Source organism: Halichoerus grypus, chromosome 5 (assembly GCF_964656455.1).
Source record: "Halichoerus grypus chromosome 5, mHalGry1.hap1.1, whole genome shotgun sequence".
Taxonomy (NCBI): domain Eukaryota; kingdom Metazoa; phylum Chordata; class Mammalia; order Carnivora; family Phocidae; genus Halichoerus; species Halichoerus grypus.
In genome coordinates this window covers 180,118,156-180,137,231 of record NC_135716.1, presented here as the reverse complement: position 1 = coordinate 180,137,231, position 19,076 = coordinate 180,118,156, and the positions used below count along the sequence as shown (strand labels likewise).

Genomic DNA, 19,076 nt, shown 5'->3' with positions numbered 1-19,076 from the left:
ACACGCGGTTTTGTCATTTTTGTAATAATCTGCTAAGTTGATAGGTAAAAATGGTATCTTATTTTAATTTACATTTTTATCTTTTTCTTGAGCCTTATTGGCTTTACCTGACAACTTTCCCTCTTTTTAAAACTTGTCATAAACTCAGGAACTTCTCACGCTTAAGCTATTTTTCTTTTGGATAACTGAGTTTGATCTTTGTTCCATTTTAATTAATAGTACACAGATGTTGGTAATTGGTAATTGAGTGATGAGTACATAGGATTTTACTAAGCTTTTCTCTACTTGGGTACATGTTTGAAAATGTTAATTATACAAAAGTATTTAAAATAATAAGGTAAGGTGCCTCGTTAGCGCAGTAGGTAGCGCTTCAGTCTCATAAAATAATAAGGCATATTTTGGAGCTATTGCAGATTCAGATCCAGACCACTATAATAAAGCAAATATGAGAATAAAGGAAGTCAGATGGATTTTTTCCTTTCCCAGTGCATATGAAAGTTATGTTTACACTATACTGCAGTCTGTTAAGTGTACATTATCATTATGTCTAAAAAACCAATGTATATATCTTAATTTAAAATTGGGGCACCTGGGTGGCTCAGTCAGTTCAGCATCTGTCTTCGGCTCAGGTCATGGTCCCCGAGTCCCAGGATCGAGCCCCCCGTCAGGCTCCCTGCTTAGCAGGGAGTCTGCTTCTCCCTCTCCTCCTCCCCCCACTTGTGCTCTCTCGCTCGCTCACTCTCAAATAAACAAAATCTTTTTTTTTTTTTAAAGATTTTATTTATTTGACAGAGAGAGACACAGCGAGAGAGGGAACACAAGCAGGGGGAGTGGGAGAGGGAGAAGCAGGCTTCCCGCGGAGCAGAGAGCCCGATGCGGGGCTCGATCCCAGGACCCTGGGATCATGACCTGAGCCGAAGACAGACGCTTAATGACTGAGCCACCCAGGCGCCCCAAATAAAATCTCTTAAATAAATAAATAAAAATAAAAATATTTTATTGCTAAAAATGCTATCATCTGAGCTTTCAGTGAGTCATAATCCCTGATCACAGATCACCATAACAAATATAATAATAATGAACAAGTTTGAAATATTGTGGGAATTACCAAGATGTGACACAGAGACACGAAGTGAGCAAATGCTGTTGGGAAAATGGGGCTGATAGATTTGCTCGATGCACAGTTGCCACAAACCTTCAATTTGTAATTTAAAAAAAAAAAAAAAAACCCACAGTATCTACGAAGCGCAATAAAATGAGGTAGGCCTGTAGTCACATTTAATAGGTATGTGGACCTTAAGAAAATTCAACCCAGTTTTTTTTTCTGGTCATTGGCGGGTGGGTGCTGTGCCAATGAGGCCAGCTGCTTTCCGAGCCCAGTTCATTTGGTGTGTCATTGCCGGCCCTTCACTGTGAGGCTTGTGTCTTCAGAACCACCTCCTGATTTCTGTCCTGCCTTACATGTGAGAGAGAGGTGCACGATCTTATCACATCTCTGAGTTTACAGGTTTGTATGCGCTCAGTAACATCGTGGACGCAGTAACTGCGTTTAGAAAGGTAAGGCAGTCCCCATCCTTCTCTCTTCTCTAGATGTTGAGCACACCGGAGCCACCAGTGAGTTCTACGACAAGTTCACCATTCGCTATCACATTAGCACCATTTTTAAAAGCCTTTGGCAAAACATAGCTCACCATGGCACCTTCATGGAGGAGTTCAAGTGAGTATCGGGCGCCCGATGTCACAGCTTGCCCTCTTGCAAATCACAGGTAGGGTGACTGCTTAAATCTTTCCGAGCTGATTCTCCTGGACTGTTGGCTTGGTCGCAGCCTCCTTTAAGTTTTCTAGATGGTCCTGCTACGTGTGAGCAGAGTTAACTAAATGTCTGTGCTTGCGAGGTATCGCTGAACTTTAGATTTGTCAAGACACTTTGGGGATGGTATGTATACATAAAGAATCTATAAATATTCTGAGATGATCCGTGAAGTGTTTTTGGGTGTTTCTGCGATTACAGTGTTAAGGGAAGTTGTCAGAATGACTGGAATGAGAGCGTAGAGTGTTCTGGAACATGATGTCAAGCTTTAGATGCGAAGTGTTAGGAAGACTTCAGATTTGGAAGCGGTTAGGTTGGGGTTGTCATTTCAAATGTCACTCTTTGTAATAAGTCCCTAAACCTTGATTAAGGACTTTTTGTTACCTACCTGAAATTTTAGTGGCTACTTAAATCTGGACATGAGTCATTTCATCTAAGTTACTTTAAAAGGAAAGGTGCTTTAAAAAGAAGGGAGATGAAAATGTTGAACTCTTGAATTATTCTTCAGGAGAAATTTTATCCCATCTGCTTGGATCTTTTGCAACCCATGTTAGATCACTGATCAAGTCTAGCTGTCACTTGTTAGCTGAGTTACTAGTCAATAAGATTTCGTATTACCAGTGGAGTAACCATTTGCTAGATAGGTTTCTGCAGAGTAGACTCTTCAAGTTAATTCTCTTTCCAGAAGTTGCTCTTATGGTCGGAATTATGTTCCCACAAACCCTGGCATGAGCTTAGACCAGACAGGCCCATGGCTTGATCTGCGTGGTGCTGAGTGGGAGTGCTTGCCCTGAACTTTCCTTGTTCCTGAAATCTAAGCTTCCCACCCTTGTTCACAGGAACTTCTCCTCCCCGGCACGGGCTTCCCGCCCCCTGATTACACAGCAGTAGATCCTAAAGTGTATGTAGCTCCTCTTTGCTCCACTAATCTTGCAGTTACAAAGCCTAACGGTGCACCGGCATCTCAGTGCCCCAGCGAGCCCTGCACTGTAACAGGATATGCAGGACAGTTTTATAGATGGGAAGCTTCAGGTTCTAGAAAGTGAGTTAATACTCTCCTTTATCAATATCGCAGCTTCCAGCTTTTCTTCAATGTGTCTTTATAATGAGGAATCACTGTATTGGTAATTCTCTTGTCTCTTATATGTGGGTAATTGTGCTTTCTTTGTATCTTGGTGAGTTTAAGCATATTTTCTAGTCTGGAAGAGTGTCTTTTCTACTTAAAGTCATTGAGAGAATGAGCCAGGGACGTGTTGGTAAACCTGCTCTCTGAAGAAGGGGAGAAAATTCAGCATTTGCTGGTTTTCCACACTTGATCTTAGCCAAAAGGCCGAGAAGCGGGATGTAAATACTTCCACTGGTGCCAAATTTAAGCTCTCAAGGGAATCTGCTCACAAAATCCTGAAGTATTAGCAATTGGCTCTCATAAATTGTGCAGGGTACCTCCATTGCACCGCTGAAGTGGGCTTATCACACTTACTTCAAAGGAGGAACAAAATCCAAGGAGAAACTCCATAGTCCTGGACCTCCGCAGTACTTGAGTGGTGCCAAGGTGGGCGGTCTTACAGGACGACGTGGTGGCACTTTGGGCGGGGGCCCATTTTCTTTGGGATCTGCTGTGGCATTTTGCCTCAGGGAGCTGTATGACCATGTCCAATGTAATTGCCTTTTCAGTTCGGGGAAGCAGTTTGTTCGCTATATAAACATGCTGATAAATGACACGACGTTTTTGCTCGATGAAAGTCTGGAGTCTCTGAAGCGAATCCACGAAGTGCAAGAAGAGATGAAGAACAAAGAACAGTGGGACCAGCTGCCCCGGGTGAGGACATAGTGGGACAGCTGTGGCGGGGAAGCTGCCTTTCACCCCGGGCAGAGCTCTGCTTCGGGGCCACATCTGTGGGCCCTGGTGACGTAGCTCTGACTGACTTGTCACTGCTTGTCACCTCCCACCTGTGGGCTTCCATGAAGTTACATCCCAGGTTTGGGGTAGGAGTAAGCTTAGACACCTGATCTAAAGCTAAGAAATGAGTGGAGAAGTCTTTCAAAATGTGTCCTGAAAACTTTCTTGCCTTTTTAATTTCAAAGGGCTTTTTTGGAGAAGAGCTTTTATTATCTGAATGTGTTGATGTCAATTTATGAAAGTAGGAAGGAAATCTCTAGAATGCGGTGCCAGACAGGCATTTGGTTTGCTCATGTGATCTTCAGACAACTCTGTGACTCATGCAGGATTCTGGTGGGTTTTTTCCTTCCAGTTGATCTTGGTTTTTATGTTCAGTTATTAATGGAAGAAAGGGCTGTTTTTCCAGGTTCCATGAGAAATTCATGCTGTACCAGTGACAGCACACTGACACGCTTTTCTGACATTACTTGCAGCCGTGTAGAATGGGTCTCTGATCAGTTACTTAGCCCTCGACAGCTACGGGTGACTTCATACATTGGTTCGTTCTGTGCCTGGTGTTCTCAGGCTCAGAATCAGAGCTGCTTTCCAAAAAGAGTTCTCGTGGAAAAGTAGGGAGGACTGTTTTTTCTTGACTAGCAGTAGCATCCTCAAAACGAAAATGCTGTCGAGCTTCTAATGCTTAAGATAAGGTAAGCACATATGAAAGCCCATTTAGGAAAGGTTTTCATTCCAAGTATTGAGGCAGCTTTGATGAGAAGTTTCCATCTTGCTGTAGCTAACGTGCTTACACCACAGACTGAAACCTCCCGGGGGCTTTGCCCAGGGCCCGTGAATGCTGGATTTCCCGCGTCCGGGCTGCCACACTGCTGGAACCCCTCTCGTCGTATTCTTGAGACGATGCAGTGGTTGTCCTCTTTGTCCCTGGCACTGCATGGCACCTGTCTGAGTCCGGCCTGCCCTCTACCCTCGTATTCATGTCTACACACCTGTTAAACTGTTTTGCTGCTGTGCCTCCAAAACTTCCCTCCCGCACCTCCCCATGTCGCATGGGCGGGAGGTAGCTCAGACTTGACGCTCCACGGCCCCCCCTACGGTAGCTCTAAGAGATCCTTCCAGGCTTACCTCCCATTCCGGTCTGTTGGCTCCAATCCGGACCGGGCCCCAGGCCCTTGCAGAACAGGCTGGGAAGCAGGTGAGGCCAGTTGAAGGAGCTCCAGCTTTGGAGTCGAGGGCACCTGGGTTTGCGAGCAGATACTGCCATGCCTTCAGAGTTCCTTGATCTCTGTTTCCTTGTCCACAAACCAGAGACGATCCCTGCTTTGCAGAAAAGCAATGAGGAGGAACGGTAGGTGTCACCACGTAGCTCAGGACTGGGTAGCTTCTGTTGTTTCATGTGCCTTGAGACATTCCCTCTGTCCACAATTCTCTACATTCCGTTCTTATGTATTAAAATCCTACCCATTCTTTGAGTAAAGTCTTGTCCAAGTAGTCCCTCATGGTTGGACTACCCCAGTCAGTGCGGCTGCACAATCTTCACCTTTCTCTCTACTTCTGTAGCGCCCACTTTACGTTGCTCGAGATGCTCATCTCAGCCCAGCTAATGTCGGAGATGGTGGGATACTGGTCTGTGGCACATTATCTCATTCACAGTCTGTGCTTGCTAGCGTTTGCTTATGAGATGGCCGAACAATTCCTATTGACTTTTCTGTGCTCATGGATGAGAAGACAGCATAAATAATCCTTTCAAGCAAGTGCTATTCCCGACGTCATGTCCATTTGACCTTGAAGTCACTTTCTGCCATCCCCCTCCGTGCCTGCTCCTCCCACGGCCTGTCATCTGAATGCTGGAGGACGCCACTGCTCGGCCCTCAGGTTCTCCCCTTCTCTCCCCACGCCCGCGGCTGAGGTTGCTGTCTCTCAGCGAGGGTGCTAGTTGGAGTCGTGAGTGCAGCGGAATTTTGCCATAGCAATAGTTCGTTATTATGAGAGACTGCACCGACGTGGCAGGACATTTAACATCTCGGGCCAGTGATGTACCCTCCTACCCCGAGCCCTGTCAGGCAGCCAGAAGCGCTCCCACACACGGCCTGATGCCCCAGCTCAAACTCACTGCTGGGTGATCTCATCTGTTTAACGGTCTGTATTCTAAAGATTCCAGAATGTGTCTCCTCAGCTCCTATCTCTCCTGACTCCAGACCTGCTTCACCAACCAGCTGTTGACTTGCCCCTCTGCCTGGTGGTCTAATAGTATCCCTTAGTGGGGTCCTCCACATCTCCTCTCCGGGTCTGCCCAGCCTCACTGAGTGACCGCTGTATTCTGTTAAGTGCTCTGACTCAACGCTTGGGAGTCTTCCTTGATTCTTCTCCCTCAACAAGCGCCTCAAGACTCTACCCTAAAATGCCCGTATCTGGCCTCTTGCCCCGCCTCCAGGCCACAACCCTCTCCCACCTGGCTTGCTGTAGCCTCTCTCACCGGTCTCTCGGCCTCCACTCTTGCCCGTGTCCATCCCAGAGGGATGCTGTTAAAACCTGTTTGCTCAGGGGCGCCTGGGTGGCTCAGTCGTTAAGCGTCTGCCTTCGGCTCAGGTCATGGTCCCAGGGTCCTGGGATCAAGCCCCGCATCGGGCTCCCTGCTCGGCGGGAAGCCTGCTTCTCCCTCTCCCTCTCCCCTGCTTGTGTTCCCTCTCTGGCTGTCTTTCTCTCTGTCAAATAAATAAAATCTTTAAAAAAAAAAAAAAAAACCTGTTTGCTCATTATCACCACTTGACTCAGAACTCGTCCAGGCTTCCCTTCTCACACAGAGTCCAGTCCCAAGTTAGAGTGGGCCCCCGGCCCACCATTTTCCCCGTCACCCACTCTCCCTGAACCACACGGGCTTCCTTGCCCTCCTGCTGACACGCTTGCTGTTCCCTCGACTGGGAGCACCGTTGCCCCCGATTTCTGCTGAGTCTCTTCTTCAGACATCCACCTAAATGTCACCTTCTCAGAGGCTGTCCCTGACCACTCTTCTTCTCTTCTTCTGCTTGCCTTTTCTCCATCACTCTCGGACTTGTGTGTCCGTGTGGGCATTTGTCTACTGCCTGTCTCCCTGCCTGCGAGCTGAGCTCCATGAGGCCTGCGAGCCTGCTGGTCCTGTTCCGCGCTCCAGTGCCTGCAGGTGGGCCTGGCCTGGACGAGGGCCCGGATACCATGTGCGGAGGAAAGCGTGGGGCACGCAGACACGCATTGCACTAGTTCTCACCTTGTCCTTATGTCTTCCTGCTTGGACGTGTGTTCTATGGGCGCATTCTTGGCCAAGGGGGCAGCGGACAGTTACCCAGCATCGCTGCACGGCGTCCCCCACGCACCTCTCAGAGGGCACCGCCCCAGGAGGTCCTCCTGTGGCGGCATCAGCTGCTCTAGCTATTGCCCTCCCCTCGCATGAAGTAAGACGGCCTCTGAGCCGCGATATAAGAATTTTCGTCTTTACTGCTGTTGCTGGGTGTTTTCTCCATCCCAGAGCCTTCAGTGCTCCACCTTGCTTTACCCCCGAGTCAAACACACCTTATTATCTTGTTTCCCGGCCCCTGGCAGAATTGAAGGAAGAGGACAGTGCCAGAGGCAAGCATGCTGACAGTTGTCCGGGGCGACAGCCCGAGAGCACAGCGAGACGAAACTCAAAACCTTAGCAGTCTGGGGCGCCTGGGTGGCTCAGTTGGTTAAGCGACTGCCTTCGACTCAGGTCATGATCCTGGAGTGCCTGGATCGAGTCCCGCATCGGGCTCCCTGCTCTGCAGGGAGTCTGCTTCTCCCTCTGACCCTCCCCCCTCTCATGTGCTCTCTCTCATTCTCTCTCTCTCAAATAAATAAATAAAATCTTTAAAAAAAAAAAACACCTTAGCAGTCTGGAGGCGCTTGGTGTAGAGGCAGAACCTCTAGGCCCCAGTATCGTGGCATAGCACAACACGTGTTTTTAAAATAGTAGTGACCACAAGTTGTTATTCAGGGAAACAAACTATCCTGGATTAGCAACCACATGTATCGGGTGTGATGGAAGATTCACTAATTTCATCCCGCACAGAAGTTGAAGGTGACTTCTTTTATCATTGAGGAAATAGGGGCTCATGTAAGTTAAACAGTGTGCTAAGGTCACCTTACTCAGAGACCCAGAGAGTTCTCACGCTGAAAAAGAATAAACTTCAGTTATCTGGAAAATTCTCTGGTTTGGGTCGTTCTCATTCCCTCAGCCTGTGGGCTTTGTTGTGCGCTCGTCCCGTTTTCCTTCACGCTCGGCGTGCCGGTGAGCTCACGGCCAGTGCTGACTTCTGCTTGGCCTTCCTAGGATCAGCAGCAAGCCCGTCAGTCCCAGCTTGCTCAGGACGAGCGTGTGTCCCGCTCCTATCTTGCCCTGGCAACAGAAACCGTGGACATGTTCCATATCCTCACGAAGCAGGTCCAGAAGCCGTTCCTCAGACCGGTGAGTAGAAACTTCGGGATGTTTATTTTGTGTGTCGGATTCCACAGTCAGGCTCTGTCACCTGTCACTAAAGGTAGTTACTGAGATCCTGGACGTTTCAGCTCCGAGTTGCTAAGTGAAAGCTTGATGCTGATTCTGTTCCCAGTTATGCTAAGTGATCTAGCACTCTGGGGCGAGACCAAAGTCTGCAAACAGTCTCTTCCAAAATAACGTAATTCGCTTTCTGCTTACATAGCACATGGGATCATTAATGCTGAAGCTGTGACATATTTTTATTGTTATTGATTCCTGTATTTTATTTATAGGAAAGGTAGAAAGTAGCATCAGTTAGAAATTAGAATGTAGTAAGTAGAAATCATTGATAACGGGTAAGATCTGTGGTTCTCCTGGTTGTAGCTTTGTTACACTCAAGAAGCCGAAGGGTAATGAGAGCCATAATTGGGGTTTATGGTAGATTGAAGGGAGTCAGAATATTTGGCCTTGATACTATTAAGACCTGGGTCCTGCTTCTGAAATGGAAACTGAGTGACCTAACTGAAGATCGCTGCTTTGTGTTGACCCCCTGCCCTCCCCCTGCCGCACAGCACAGAAGCTTTATGGTGTGGCCAGGACAAGGGTGGTGACGGAGGCAAGGAAGGGGCCTGGGAGCTGGTCATTAATTGCCTGGAGATATGGAGACAGGTTTACAATGGAACGTAATTTTATTCCTCACTTCCTCCAGTGTCCGTGCTCAGCGTTCTCGCCACACCCTGGCCTGGCTGCCTCTCAGCAATGAGTCTCCTCCTCTGTCCGTTTTCCATTTCACTTCTCTTCACAAAAGAGCAGTGGAACGTGAAACAAAACCGAGCTCACTATTGAAAGCATGCAAACACCGCAACTAATTCAAACAAGATAGTTCAGACCCTTGCTTCCCTGGGGCTTGCAAATGGAATTTCTTTTAACTTTTCCTACCAAGCCCAGACAGTGAAGAGTTAGACAGTGGGCTGCAGTCTGGCCCGGCTACTCCGCTTGGTTCTTGTAGCACAAAAGCAGTTACAGAAAAAATATATATAAACAAGTACGTGTGGCTGTGTGAATAAAACTTTATAAAAATAAGCATTGGGCCACATTCGTCCTGCAGGTAGCAGTTGGCCAATCCTTGCACTAAAAACATGTTTTATTTTATGTTTAGGAACTCCCAATTCAGTGAGGCTTTGATTGTTAGGAAACTATAATAAATTATTTGAGATGGAGGGACACCTGGGTGGCTTAGTCGTTAAGCGTCTGCCTTCGGCTCAGGTCATGGTCTCAGGGTCCTGGGATCAAGTCCCACATCGGACTCCCTGCTCAGCGGGAAGTCTGCTTCTCCCTCTCCCTCTGCTGCTCCCCCTGCTTGTGCTCGCTCTCTCTCTCTCTCTCTGACAAATAAATAAAAAATAAATAAAAAATAAATTATTTGAGATGGAATTATGAGTGATTTTCCCTCTTAACCTGCTTCTCAGTGAATTTGGAGTGATACTTGTTTTTGTCATTGAAAGCGTGAATTTAAAGAAAAGGTTGCCTTCTGTTCGTATTTATAGATATTCCACCAACCTGTAACATTATTAGGTGTTAGAATTACTGGATTAGAGATGGAGAATAAAGAAAATTTTGCATATAAATGTCCTTCTTCAGCTTATGACTCACAGTACATCTAAGGGATTCTTTGAAGATTAATCCAGCCAATTCATGTTCCTCCACTGAAATGGGAGTTTTGGTCCTTCTCGCTTGTCTCAACAGCACGAATTGTCCTCTTACCCTGTGATTTCCTAGGAACTTGGACCCCGATTGGCTGCAATGCTGAACTTTAATCTTCAGCAACTCTGTGGCCCCAAGTGCCGTGACCTGAAAGTTGAAAACCCTGAGAAGTACGGCTTTGAACCAAAGAAGCTGTTGGACCAACTGACGGATATTTACCTGCAGCTGGACTGTGCCCGGTTCGCCAAAGCCATTGCTGACGACCAGGTCAGTGCCCAGGGAGCAGGCCATTTCAGGGGGAGGCTGGGCCTCAGGCCGCCGACCCGGCTGGCCAGAGTTCGCATCTCTCTGGACTTCCTGGCAGACCCATCTGTCCCTGGGTTTTCCCCACTTGGAATCAGGGAAGGTGGTACTTTTCAACTTGTGGTTTGGGAGGTTTTTAGTACGTAAGTGGAAATAATCACCACATGGGCCAGGGGATCTTGTCTGGTGTAAATGAAGATGAATCAGCTCTTTTCCTTCGGGTGTGAAAGCCAATTTGGCTCCCGGATCCGTCTCCAGTGGGGTTCCTAGCCCATCCTGCCAAGGGCCTCATGCAGCAGATCCATCACCTTCCCACCAAGGTCCAGCCTTCTCAGGGGTTCAGGGGTCCCAGTCTGCTTCCCAAGCCCCCCACGCTGGTGCTGCTATTATTGCGATTTCTGGTTTCAAACCTCGTGTGGTTATCTTCACAGTCTTCTCTCTGCTCTGTTCCTTGTGTCCGCCGCGGTCATGATGCCCGTTCCATGTTTGTCATTTCCACACCTGCCAATGTAGTCCAAGCACCCCCACCCCCTGACTTCCCAGCAGTCTCATAAAGGGCTCCCCCACCCGCCGTGTTCCTCTGTCCTGCATCATGGCAGCATCCTGAGAGCTGACGTTTATCATTTGAATACCAAGTTCTAACCACTTGGCTTGTTTTCGTTGACTTAATCCTCGCAAAATCCTGTGGTATAGGTTCTATTAGATTCCTCATTCTTACCTGAGGAAACTGAGGCACAGAGAGTTGACGCAGCTTGCTCCAGGCAGCAGGGAGTATGGGATAGGGGCAGGGTTCATACCCAGGCAGTCTGGCCCTGAGCAGGTACTCCCAGCCTCTCTGCCCTCTACTTAAAACACCCAAAAAGTTCCATGCCCATCTGTCTCTCCATCTTTGTTCACACTCTCTGTCCAAATCTCACGTTTCAGGTTAACCAGCAGTAGGGGTTCTAGAAGGTTCTTCACCCATATCTCACCCAAAGGAATGATAGTAAAATATGGAAATTGTAGGTACTACTTTTTTTAATAACAGCTTTACTGAGATATAACTCACATATGTGGGTACTTTTGGATGTAAGCAAGAGAGTCGGTCTTGACAGAGTGACGGGGAAACAACACATATGTCTAAAGCAGGTTTTCCATAAAAAGTGGTGGTATAGGGGCGCCTGGGTGGCGAAGTAGGTTACACGTCTGCCTTCAGCTCAGGTCACGATTCCAGGGTCCTGGGATCAGGCCTACATTGGGCTCCCTGCTCAGCAGAGGGCCTGCTTCTCCTGCTCCCTCTGCTGCTCCCCCTGCTTGTACTCTCTCTCTCTCTCTCTCTCTCTCTGTCAGATAAATAAAATCCTTAAAAAAAACAAAAAAAAGGTGGTATAGGAGGGGGTAAGAGTTTGCAGTTACTGTGGGGAGGTGCAAGGATGTTTTTCTAGCTGATAACTCTACAATACTGCACATGCTGACCTATGGACGGTAAGTGGCAGTCTGCAGTTAGACAAAGAAAACGAAGATGCGCCCGCATCCGGATGGGGGTGTCTGCTGGACGGCAGGCCGACTGCAGCCAGGCTGTGGTAGCCTGGCCAGAGGTCGCGGTGTGAGAAGTCCCCAGAGACTCTTCTGCTCTTTACTGTAAGAGACTTGGAAGAGTCACGTAGCGGGTCTTGCTGGGAGGCCTTGCTGTGGCTGCCACATCACGAGTGGTGAACGTAACCAGCTTGCAGTGTGAATAAACACAGCACAGCCCGTGAGATGGTGAAGACCAAGTGGGGGACAGTGCCCGGTAATACCTGTGGGGTGGGGTGGGTTGGGGGCCCGTGGTGGCACCCGGCTTGAGTCGTAGGCCGCACTTTCTGCACCGTGGCACGTGGCTTTTCTTGACTGTCTAAATCGCGCTGCTCTTCCAGACTCATGAAGCAAACACACACGCGCCAGTGTCGCCATGGACAGGAAAACATTTTAAGTGGGCTTTTTGCTTCCTTTTACAGTGTGGTGTTTGTTCTGATTGTTGGGCATTTTCCATTTATAGTGGCTGTAAGCTGATTAGGGCCCTGATGATCGTCTCAGAAGAGGGTTTGGGGGGCTGAGGAAGGAAGGTTGGAAGTCTAGAAAGCTCCAGAGGAATAGTAGTGGAATTTTGTTTTCTCTTTTGGGAGCAGTGGTCTTGGTTTGGCCTGGTATGTCTGGGAAGACCAAGGAAGAAGAAAATGGCGGCCGTGCAAGGAAAGAAACTCAGAAGCTTCTCTCCCCGTCAGCCAAGAGCGGACTAAAGACAAGTGTCTAGAAGAGGTGACAGGAGGACCGGCACGAAGAGCCACTGAGCTTTATGCTCACAAACTGGAGGAGAGAGCCCCTTGTCAGAGGAGGAGTGGAGAACAGTTGTCCTGGAGATGAGGGAGCCTAGGACAGGGAGGCTTTAGGGGGACTCTGTGTGCTGCATTGATGGCCATGCAGGACTAGCTCTCATGGACAGACTTTGTGCATGGACTGCAGGTCTGCTGTTCCTGGAGCACTGTCCATTAGCACTGGGGTCTGTTCAAAAATAAAGAATAAAGAGGGGCGCCTGGGTGGCTCAGTCGGTTGAGCGTCTGACTCTTGACATCGGCTCAAGTCATGATCTCCCAGTCATGAGATGGAGCCCCACATCGGGTTCCACACTCGGTGTGGAGTCTGCTCAAGATTCTCTCCCTTCCCCCTCTGCCCCTCCCCTTGCTCGCACTCAAGTGCTCTCTCTCTATAAAATAAATAAATAAAATCTTTAAAAAGTAAAATAAAATGAAAATAAAGAACAAAGAGCCCATCTGAAGTCACACTTCTCCCATCCATCTTTCCTTTTTGTTTTTGTTTTTTTTTAATTGAGGTGAAATTCACATAAGATTCACCATTTTATTTATTTTTTTTTAAGATTTTATTTATTTATTTGACAGAGAGAGACAGAGCGAGAGAGGGAACACAAGCAGGGGGAGTGGGAGAGGGAGAAGCAGGCTTCCCACCGAGTGGGGAGCCAGATGCGGGGCTCAATCCCAGGACCCTGGGATCATGACCTGAGCCGAAGGCAGACACTTAACGACTGAGCCACCCAGGCGCCCCAAGATTCACCATTTTAAAGTGTGCAATTTGGTGACTTTTAGTGCATTCCCAGTGTTACGCAACCTCCACCTCTCTCTAGTTCCAACATCATATGCAGACATCTCCCCCAGAAGGAAATGCCATATTTATTAAGCAGGCACTGTCCATCCCCCCGTCACTCCAGCCCTGGGCAACCACTGATATGCTTTCTGTCTTCGTTTTACCTAATTTTAGATTTACCTATTACCTATTCTGGATATTTCATGTAAATGGAACAATACAGTATGTTACCTTTTGTGTCTCGCTTCTTTCATTTAGCACAATGTTTTTGAGGTTCATCCACGTACAGTACTTCATGCCTTTCTTATGGTTGAATAATATCTCATTACGTGGATCTACCATGATGTGCTCATCTGTTCATCCATTGGTGGACCTTTGAGTTGTTTCCACCGTTTGGCTATTATAAATGGTGCTGCGCTGAACATTTGTGACCAAGTATTTGAATACCTGTTTTTAATTCTTTTTTTTTTTTAAGATTTTATTTATTTATTTAACAGAGACATAGCGAGAGAGGAACACAAGCAGGGGAGTGGGAGAGGGAAAAGCAGGCTTCCCGCCGAGCAGGGAGCCCGATGTGGGGCTCGATCCCAGGACCCTGGGATCATGACCTGAGCCGAAGGCAGACGCTTAACGACTGAGCCACCCAGGTGCCCCTGCCTGTTTTTAATTTTTTTGGGTATATACTCAGGAGTAGAATCGCTGAATCTTACGGTAATACGATGTTGAACTTTTCTAGGACCTTTCCCACTGTGTCCCACAGTGGCCGAACCATTTTCCATTCCCACCAGCAGTGGACAAGGGGTCTCATTTCAGTTTCTTCGCATCCTCACCAACACTTGTTATTTTTTCATTTTTTTTAATAGCCACCCTATTGGGAGTGAAGTGGTACTTCACTGTGGTTCTGATTCACATTTTCATAATGACAAATTTCATGTGCTTCTCGGCCATCTGTATATCTTTTTTGGAGAAATGGCTATTCAAGTCCTTCACCATTTTTTTTTTAATGGATTGTTTGTATTTTGTTGTTGAATTGTAGGAGTTCTTTATATATTGTGGATACAAGACCTTTATCAGATATATGATTTGTAGATATTTCTGTGTTTAATTTTTTAATGACTCCGTAAGATCCTTGAGGACAAGAACAGCATCTTTGCTGCGTCTCTGACCCAACCCACATCAGACTCGAAGCAGCAGCTCAGTAATGTGCCTTTGTTCCATGCATTGATTCCATTGCTTTGTGAGGCTGAATGCCACATCCCCTTATCACAGGTTGCCTTTGATTGCTGATAATGCCCACCACACTGCTCTTAGAAGTTGACTTATAAGTAAGCACAAGTCAGTTGGTTAAAAACTCATCATCATTTGAGAAATAGAGTGGGTGATGTTTCACAAGGATAGCAAGTGGCTCCTTGTTACAAAGAGAAGTTCAAGGTGAAATCGTCTCAGTCGCAACGGCCAACCCGCAATAAGTCCCTGTGCGCAATATTTTAATTTTGCCCTTCCAACATCTTACTATAATCTTTTGGCCACTTATCCGCCGTGCCCCTCCCCAAAGGGATAGAGACTGTGGCTTCCTGGCTCAGAAGAAGGAGATGTCAAATAAGGTATTTGCTGAATCCGTGTAGTAATTTAGTTTCAGAAAACTATACTCGAGGCTCTTGGAACTTTTCAGGATTGTACGAGATTACGAGATGGCTTTTAGGATTCCTGCCAGGCCGATGCTAGTGCATGCCCTTCCCTCTCTCTTCCGTGTGGGTGCGTACACTCACTTAGAAACTGAAGTTAAAGAAGAAAAGAAGAAAGGTTGAGAAATCTCAACCCCATGCTCTAAGAAAATACAGGTATTGACATGAATTCATCCCATAGACGTTCGTCTGAGTCCTTGGAAGGGAAGCACCACTCAGGGGTTATCGGGCCATCGTTCAGAGTCTCAGGCTTGATCAGTCTCCTCCTCTGTTCGCATCACTGTCACTGAATTGACAAGTGGCCAGTGTTTTTGCCATAAGTGCAAATTCGGATATGCTGTGATATTTCAAAACGGCAATGATGTATATGAATTAGGCACGTGTCAGGTGGCTGTTACCACCCCCCATTTTATGCCAGAGGAACCTGGGGCCCAGAGGGGTTTGCTTGAGACTACCCAGTGGGTAGACTGTGGAGCCAGAGTTCAAGTCCAAGTTCATCTGGGTCTTTGGTGGGCACTTGTCCTCTCTCCACCATCCCTCATGCTCCTCTCAGCAGAGCACCTGACATTTAACAGTGTTGAGCTGAGAGCTCTGGAGGAAAGACTGACCACGAACAGGATAAAGCTCCTTTTGATTATGAACCATGTTGGGTTGCTTTCACCATGTTGACCTTTAGGGAAAAGAGGCGACATTTGTTGCGGGGCAGAGTGCCTTTCAAAGCCTCACACAGAAGCGATTTTCATTCTCTTTTTAATATTTAAATTTTAGGGGCGCCTGGGTGGCTCAGTCAGCTAAGTGTCGGACTCTTGATTTTGTCGCATCATGATCTCAGGGTCCTGGGATCGAGCCCTGCATCGGGCTCCCTGCTCAGCAGGGAGTCTGCTTGTCTGCTTGAGATTCTCCCTCTGCCCTTCCCCCCGCTCTCTCAAATAAATACATAAATAATTTAAATTCAAATTTTAAAAGAGATACATGTTTGATGTAGAAAATAATTCCAAAATTCAAAATTCCCCTCATTTGCCTCAATCCTGAGTCGTCCTCAGAGGTAAGGACCTGGTGCGGTCTGGTAGGTGTTACTCCGGTCTGTATGTGTTTATAGCCGTGGAGAACTGTTTATGTACACGTTAGCATTTTAGGGCTTTTTTAGAAAGACACAAATGGATCATACTTCAGGTACTTTCTGCAGCTTGCTTTCTTCCCACTTAAAATATATTGATGTCTCACATTGTCTTCCCTCATTCACAGAGATCCTACAGCAAAGAGTTGTTTGAAGAAGTGATCTCGAAGATGCGGAAGGCGGGGATCAAATCCACCATAGCGATCGAGAAGTTTAAGCTCCTCGCGGAGAAGGTGGAGGAGATAGTGGCCAAGAACGCGCGCGCAGAAATCGACTACAGCGACGCCCCCGACGAGTTCAGAGGCAAGCGGGCCGCTCTCTTCGTGCCGAATTCTTTGAATTACCTGGACACACGTAACGTGAAAAGACAGCGTTCTGTGCTTTTAACTTCTGTATGGTGTGCTAGAGTTACTCCTTGAGACACGTTGTCTGAAATTACATTTGCCTACTTTTAGTTCCTGTTGTAAATTAAAAGGGGGGAAAAGTCCTTATCTTGATTTCAAACCGAGTACCAGCTGTGAAAATGCTGAGCTCAGCCTTGCCTGCGCAAGAGGGCATTTGCGTTTCCGAGGAAGAGTCCTGGAAGGCCTCAGATGAAGGGCTCCAGCCGCTGTCTTTCCTGCAGAGCCCTGGTCCTTTTCCTCTGTCCCCCCACCAAGCTGTAGCTGACGAAGGGGGTGTCCCACTCCCCCGAAGGCACCGTGGACATCTATATCTCATGCCAACTTCGGCTGCACTTGGGGGCCTGGTCGGACCATGCGATTGCTGTGTCTGTGGATAGACACTGTTAGGAGGGGCTTTGTTTCGTTTTCAGTTTCAGTTTTGGGCGCCGAGATGAGAGTTTGCTTTGCTTTGTCTCCGCAGACCCTCTGATGGACACCCTGATGACCGACCCCGTGCGGCTGCCGTCGGGCACCATCATGGACCGCTCCATCATCCTGCGGCACTTGCTCAACTCTCCCACGGACCCCTTCAACCGACAGATGCTGACCGAGAGCATGCTGGAACCAGGTAGAGGAGTGGCGCCCGAATCCCGTGCCAGAGATCCATCAGAAGGGGGCAATTTACCAAATCCAGAAGCTTCCATAGCTTATGGCACTTCATGGAAAAAACACGAAATATTCTTTGCTCTGATTCACTGTGGGAGTCTAGTCCTTATGTCCTGCTTCTTCCTCAGTCCTCGTGTCAGTGAGGGAATGAATGGCCTTTTCTTTCCGTTTGGAGAGAACTGCAGGCTGCGTCTCCTAGGAAGAGCCCTCCCGTCCGGGGCCATTAATCCTCTCCTTTTCTCTTCCCAGTGCCAGAACTGAAAGAACAGATTCACGCCTGGATGAGAGAGAAACAAAACAGTGATCATTAAACCGTCCCCCGTGCCCACCCTCTGCGAGACAGCCAAGGCCAGCCAGGCAGGCGGAAGCCGCGTCGGTGGCGGAGACGCTGTTCAGACGTTTTCGGCCCCGCACGGCAGAGACGCCGAGAGCCCCCCCAGAGTGACCAGACGGTGGAGACCTGCAAGGACGTGGATGAGAAGAGGAGCCCCATTCCTGTACATATATTTAAGTGACACACATGGTCAAAAGCTTGAGGGACACACTTTACGATTGCTTGTCTAATAAAGCTCGTCCTTCCTATGTCACCATTTGGGGCTTTTGCAACGGAAGTCTTTTAGTGATTGATGACAAATGGGTCTGGGCAGCATCCCGTTCATCCCCCCCCCCCAATCCAATATCCGTTGATTTGATTGTGATTAGAGAACCTTGGACATTTTGCTGCTAAAGAATCCTTCCCCCGCTCCCTTCCTGACCCGACTTGCACTGCTGTGGATTTTTTTAAGAGAAGCAAAAACAAAACTAAACTCCTTCCCCCTGGCCCTCCAAACATATACTCCGTGAGATAACTGTGCCTGCAGCAAAGTGTTAATCCTCGGATCGTATTTTTATATCATATTCACATATTTGTTTTTTTTAATTGGTGTTAGATGACATGATTAATAAAAAAGGCAAGATATTTTCAGAATTCGAATTTCAGTTTTTATTTTTTTTTCTTTTGAAATGTCCCTTTAAAGTTTTTTTATTCTAAACAAAGTGAAGAGAACCTGTTGCTCTGGTCCTTGTCATAAGGCCTCTATCAGGAATCTGAGGAACAGCTGCAGCAAAGGAAGTATTCAAGTATATCAGGATTTACACGACTTACGGTTTTGGGGGGCGGGCCCGGGGTGGGGGGGGAGGGTGCGGACAGTTCAAAACCATTACAGTTATCCTAGGAGGGAAAAGAAATTCCTCAGCTCTGGAGTCTGTGAGTTCGAGGCAGGGGATCATCTGTAGGACGTGTCCTTCGGGGCTTGGCCTGACCAAAGTGAAAACAGGGTGCAGGAAACGTGGACGTGTGTCTGCTTGTAAACACACACACACACACACCCACACACAGAAACATAAGACTTTGTATTACTGCTCCCGACTTAAACATACTTGAATTCTCGCATTTCCTTGGGGTAAAAAAGGGTCTGAAACCGTAAAGTGTTTGGAAGAAATTAAGCTACGAGAACAGACTTTCTTTTCTTTTCCTTTTTTTCCACCCCCCTCCACAGACAATGTCCTCTGTTCGATTCCTAACGCAAACTACAATAAATGGTGATACACATTCAGAAGGAACCTTCTTTGAGTCTCTTCTTTTTGTGGAAAGCAAAGGGGTGGGTGAAGAACAAGAGCCAAATGAGTTTGCATGTGGTGAATCCTCTTGTCTGCAGCCAATTAAGAGTTGCTATTTTTAAAATAAAACTTTCGCGTTTGTATCAGTCTCGGTGCTCCATTTGGTTCTCATTTCACCGTTTGCGTGTGTGAGGGGGCTGAGCTTTGTCACATTCCGTCTCTGCTATTCTCAACTTGGTCCCCGTGGCCAGTACCTTTTCCCTGACTTCTCCAGTTCTTCCTCAAGGCCAGCCCGTGTCATCGTGCGATGATAAAAGTGAGCAT

The 19,076-nt window shown here is 47.5% G+C and overlaps 1 protein-coding gene across 3 annotated transcripts in view; it reads left to right on the top strand.

Moving 5' to 3' along the window:
* The window catches only part of UBE4B (ubiquitination factor E4B), a 122,507-nt gene extending 103,752 nt beyond the window's left edge, over positions 1-18,755 (top strand). For all 3 annotated transcript variants that reach the window (XM_078073805.1, XM_078073803.1, XM_078073804.1), the window contains 7 exons: positions 1,591-1,717; positions 3,485-3,629; positions 8,032-8,166; positions 9,958-10,149; positions 16,233-16,407; positions 16,969-17,115; positions 17,403-18,755. In XM_078073805.1, coding sequence (XP_077929931.1) covers positions 1,591-1,717; positions 3,485-3,629; positions 8,032-8,166; positions 9,958-10,149; positions 16,233-16,407; positions 16,969-17,115; positions 17,403-17,464 — 983 coding nt within the window. In that variant the 3' untranslated portion in view covers positions 17,465-18,755. The remainder of the gene's footprint in view (positions 1-1,590; positions 1,718-3,484; positions 3,630-8,031; positions 8,167-9,957; positions 10,150-16,232; positions 16,408-16,968; positions 17,116-17,402) is intronic.
* The last annotated feature ends 321 nt before the right edge of the window (positions 18,756-19,076 follow it).